This window comes from Hippocampus comes, unplaced genomic scaffold, assembly GCF_001891065.2.
Source record: "Hippocampus comes isolate QL1 unplaced genomic scaffold, H_comes_QL1_v1.1 scaffold217, whole genome shotgun sequence".
NCBI classification, from domain to species: Eukaryota; Metazoa; Chordata; class Actinopteri; order Syngnathiformes; family Syngnathidae; genus Hippocampus; species Hippocampus comes.
The window spans coordinates 3,950-9,370 of record NW_017805334.1 but is presented as its reverse complement, the minus strand read 5'-3'; the positions used below and the strand labels follow the sequence as shown (position 1 = coordinate 9,370).

The window sequence follows — 5,421 nt, the reverse complement described above, 5'->3', positions numbered from 1 at the left end:
CGTTTTTTTCGGCCCAAAACGTCTTACTATACATGGTCGTTTTTTTTTTTTCGGCTAAAAACGCCTTATTATACATGGTCGTTTTTTTCGGCCCAAAACGCCTTATTATACATGGTCGTTTTTTTCTACAAAAAGCGCCTTACTATACATGGTCGTTTTTTTTTTTCGGCTAAAAACGCCTTACTATACACAGTCGTTTTTTTCAGCCCAAAACGCCTTACTATACATGGTCGTTTTATTCGGCCCATACACAATGAAATGAACACCACAGGTTAATTTTTTTTTATTTTTATTGATTTTAGAAGCGTTCCCTGAAAAATGAGGTCAATTCAGAACATAATTTTACAACGTCTTTTTTTATGGATTTTTATGGCCTTTAAGAATCCGTGTGAGCCCTGGGTTGGCTGCTTGCATATCCTGAGAGGGATGACGTTTTCTTCGGGGATCCCAGCGAGTTTCATTTGGGTCCAGGTGGTCTATCCTTGTTATCCATCCCAGACCCGCCTCCAGGCCTCGACCCGTCGCCACCAGGGGGGCGAATGTTGTGCCACATCTTGACCACCGAGTTCCTCTTGCCCCAGATCAGTTTGTGACCGTACGTCACATACCAGCTGCACAACAAAACCACAGTCAGTGTTTAGTGACATTCAAATTCATGTTTACAGTTAATATCAGATTAGTTTTGTTTTAATTTTCATTCAAATTTTAAAACAGACTTCTTCACGTAGGAGTGAGCAATATTTTTTTTTTCTGCTGTCGGGTGACAAATGCATCGGATCATGAAACACATTGAAACCCGATTTCTCAGACTTTACAGTTTGAAAGTAACTTACAAAGGCATGAGTTACTTTGGTTCCATTTAAATCAGGTTTTCATGTTGCTCAAGGCAACAATGAAGGAATTGCAGCAATTTCTGGCAAGCACTGGCTGTTTAAGCATGTGACAACAAATTCCCACTTTCTTCAAATCATGATTTAAACTTCTCCTTTCCTTCACTTACACGCCAAAGAGAGCTCCGCCGATGTGAGCCGCATGGTCAAACATCTGCCATCCCAACAGCAAGCCAGCCATATCCAGAGCAACAACAGCTTTCAGCACCTAAAGAGCAGTACAATGGAATTTATTCGCTTAACGTGCATGAGGCAAACACACTCAGCTGTCATTTTAGACAGTCAGTCATTCACACACTGGACTTTATTCTTCTCAGTCTCGTACAGTGTTTTCCCACACACTCGGGCGCATTCCATTTTCTCAAAAGCTGAAAGCACGCCTTATAATCCGATGTGCCTTATATATGGATCAATATTCAGATTTCTTGAACATATTTTAAATGTTCTGCAAAGCGGTTTGTTCCAGCTGCAGCTGCTGTGAAAGCTCAATATAAGCTGTATTTTATTGTATTTCCTTTAGCGTAGCTCCATCTAGTGGATGCATAACGCAACCGCAGCCACTATTGTCGCTTCTATTCTATACGCCTTATAATGTGGTGCGCCCTATTCATGAAAACAACTTTAAAATAGGCCATTCATTGAACGTGGGCCTTATACTCTAAAGTGCCTTTTTGTGCGGAAAATACGGTGTATATAAAAACAAACAGTTGTGTCGAATCAAAACGAAGCATTTTGATCTCTGAAGGCGCAAGGGGATCTCATCACACTGTTCCACTCACATTTCCCGCTGTGAACATGACCATAGGGAGGAAAATGACCCTCAGTTTAGCATCTGGCACTTTGAAACAGACCGCAGCTACCACTGCCATGATTGCACCTGACTGATGGGCATCAAAAAGGTCAAGTTAAAAAATGTTAAAAAAAAAAAAATGGCTTGTCCTGCATCGACTGCTATTTGCTCACCGCTCCTAATGAAGGGAAGATGCGTCCAGAGGCTGTTTTACAGACGTAGCTGAACATTGTGGAAATAACACCTGGAGAGAAATAAGAAGACGGGCAGCCGAAGCACGTTGCTTCTGTTATTCAACACAATGAAGGGCCAGACAGAAAAATACTACACACACACACACACACACACACACACACACACACACACACGTCAATATACAATTTTTTTCACAAATCGATAATATTGGTCTGTCCCCACATGGTGTTGTTTTTACTTATTATTGACCAAATTCCAAAAAATGTAAAAGTCTTGAGAACAAATTCATTAACTCCGAGAATTGTACAACTCTGCCTACTCCTCTGTGGGAGCTGTGCAGGCATCAAGTCGCCTTAAGATTCAAAGTCAGGGTAATTTTTATCCAACAATGAGAAAATACATTCATTCATTCATTTTCCGATCCGCTTTATCCTCACAAGGGTGAGGTGAAAAAGGTTTTAGCAAGCCTGGTTTGTCAATGATAGATTGCTGTTATGCTTTGGTGCAGAAGGAACTGGTCAGCCACGAAGGTAAAGCGAATGCAGATTCAGTTTGGGGAAGATGACAGAACCACTTTTGTTTGTTTGTGTACGAATAAAGAATAAAAAAAAAAAAAAAACAACAAAAAGAAGAAAGCCTTTGTATGAGCTGAATTCATTTCTGATGAAAAATCCCTCACCCCACCCAACTTACCGGCTGACATATAGACGGCGAGAAACTGCTCCCTCCCTAAGAGCGAGACGACCCCTGAGGAGAATGTCCACAGGACGTACATGTTGGTCATCAAGTGGAAGATGGAGTAGTGACTGAACGAGGACAGGACCATAGGAAGGCACTGACTCTCTGACCAAAAACAAAGAGAAAGAGTTGGGCTCCCTTTCATTCGCTCAGACAAATCATGTCATAAAAACTTTCTTTTAACCCTTTCATAATACTCACTGGCGGCGGGGTTTGAAGTGAAATATTTCATCATGGTCCTTTGCAGCGAGGGGATTCTCCAGCAGCACAACACCAATGCGTTGGCCACGATAATACCTGCAGAAGAGCCATCAAGTAGACTGAATATCTCTAAAAAAAAATACCGTGGATAGAAAAAGTCTACAAATGCCTGCTTTTTGTGATCTCAAAAATGAGATCAATAAAACATTTCAGAACGTTTCCAACTGTAGCCTCCTACCTGTACAACTCGGTTTAAAAAATTATTTTGGTGTGGGCAACAATAACCCCTTCATGCACCCTGTAACCTGATAAGCTGTCCACTATAGTAACCACTGTCCCTGAAAGGGTTATATGAAACAAAAAAAAATCATGCCCTATTAAAAAAAAAAAATTTTTACACTTCTGCTGAACAGCTGAACTTTATTTGGGATTAATCAGAAACACTTTAAATGGTGGCGCATTTAAACATGATTTGAAAAGTGATTGGTTAATTTGGAGCACAGGCATATCCCTAGTTAGAAGAGGGTGTGCACACTTGTGCAAACACATTATCTCAGTTGTTGGTTTTTACTCCCCGCTTGAAATGATTTTTTTAATTCAATTGATTGATACTGGTTTTGTCACATGAATGGCGGACAACGTTCAGAAATAATTTCTCATTTGAAGGTGTGTGGATCTTTGCATACCCACTTTCGAAAGACGCATGTAAACTAAGTATGTTGCTGACCAGTGACGGTCCTCTGGCCTTCAGTGCGTCTGCCCCAGAAGTCGTCCACCACAGACATGAGGATGATGAGCTGGCGCTGGAAGACCGTCAGTTGGTTCCACCAGTCATGCCAGTACGCCATGTCGGGGGAACCCTACCAACACAACACAAAGATCCTCAGTGATTTTCCAAGCGGAGTCTTTTTTTTTTTTCTTCTTGAAAACAAAACCTCACCGCTAAGAGGTTCTCGGACTCCTCTTGGTCCTTTAAAGTTCGTACTCTCGACTTAGTGTTCTCGGATTGCAGAATGGCCGCGGCACCAAAAGAGCAGCCTGTAAACTGACGTGGCATTAGGAGAGCTACTTCATGTGTCGAAAAGTTGAAATATTATGTGGCAAACAGCTTCATATGAAGACAAAAAGGTGATAGTATAATACACATACTGTATATATATTTATTTAAAAAAAATCTCAACATGATAAAAGAAGTTCTTATATGAACCAGTACACAATGAAATGTTCAATAGGCCTATCATCAAATTTAGTGCTTGAAAAAAAGAGAAAAAATCGGCAGATTCCTCAAACCAATAACTCGGACTCTGGTGCCAAAAAAGGCATGATCAGGACATGAATGGAATTGGTTTTTTTTTTGTTGTTGTTGTATTTCCGCCATAATAAAAATTGAAACAAATAAATGCTTGAAATCTTTCAGTTTGTGTGTGGTGAACAAATATCATACAAGCTGCAGTTTTTGAAACAATCTACGGAAATTGATGGACTTGCCTCGATATTTTTGGCCAATATTCTCACCGACATTGAAGTCATTGTGTTTCTATTAAATGCATGGTACTTGCTGGATAGAGTACATTAGCTGCTTTTACAATATTGTTTTTAATTATTCTCCAGGAATTAGTCAAAAAACAGATTGGGAAAAGGGGCGCTTACCCCCAGTGTGAACAGCAGAGGCCTGAGTAGCTTGGGCCGGGGGACATGAGGGCGAAGTGTCGGTCCTTGTGGGCTTTCCGGAGGTCCAATGTTGTTGGTGTGTGTTTCATGTCTGGCATCGCCTTTCTTTGTTTCTGGCCTTTTAGAGTGACGACGGAAACCACGAATCGCTTGACAGTAAAAGTCGAGCCTTTGAAGCAACAGGGAAGCATTTCAGAGGACCGTTAATGACATACGCAGCTTACGTCATGATTTGAGTTGTTCAATGAGAAATTGCATGGTGTAGGTTAACAGGTGATGGCGCAGCATGCTGTAGTTATGCATGACATGTCAAAAGCACGCTTTATGTGATTACAATGGATTAAAATCAAGAGCGTGAGCAGACACATGACATGCAAAAAGGAGAGTTAGCTGCCATTCATTGACACTTGGTTCCCAATGACAGTGGCCGGCTGTTAGCTTCAGCGTCACGCACTCACAGGCATTCTATCGGCGTCATTCTTCTAGAAAAATATAAAATATAGTCTATAATCTTTTATCTACTTGCCTGGAAGCTCGCCACGTGATGTTTTTTGCAGGGATTTGGTTTATTCTGGTCCAGTTTACGATGCAACTGCTCCACGCCATGTTTGTGTTTGTGTCTTCAACCACAAGCTCCGCCCACTTGCTGAGTTTCAGCCAATTGAATTCCAAGGTTGGCAACGTCATCGAAACGTCAATTTAGTTCGCTTATAACTACGTAACGTATGTTTGCAGTAGCTGGTTAGCCAAATTAGGAATGGGTTTAAATGTCAAAGACAATGAGGAGAAGCAAGAAAATGTAAAGTACTGTCCTCCCTGTGTAGCAAGTTAAAATGTAGCCATTAGTGGAGTCTTTGAAGGCAACATCTCTTTTGTCAAACACATGCAGCGCTTCCCTCTTGTGGCCGAAGTTGACACTTCGGAATGCGTTTAAAA

At 41.2% G+C, this 5,421-nt stretch overlaps 1 protein-coding gene across 1 annotated transcript; it reads right to left on the bottom strand.

Moving 5' to 3' along the window:
* Positions 1-315: 315 nt before the first annotated feature.
* LOC109516844 (presenilins-associated rhomboid-like protein, mitochondrial) lies at positions 316-5,138 on the bottom strand. The gene is made up of 10 exons (XM_019871636.1): positions 5,012-5,138; positions 4,465-4,654; positions 3,755-3,859; positions 3,542-3,674; positions 2,815-2,910; positions 2,569-2,718; positions 1,854-1,924; positions 1,670-1,771; positions 1,001-1,098; positions 316-611 (listed from the first exon to the last, which is right to left on the bottom strand). The coding sequence occupies exons 1-10, from the start codon at positions 5,089-5,091 to the stop codon at positions 458-460; spliced, it is 1,179 nt and encodes a 392-aa protein (XP_019727195.1). The 5' UTR covers positions 5,092-5,138; the 3' UTR covers positions 316-457.
* Positions 5,139-5,421: the final 283 nt, after the last annotated feature.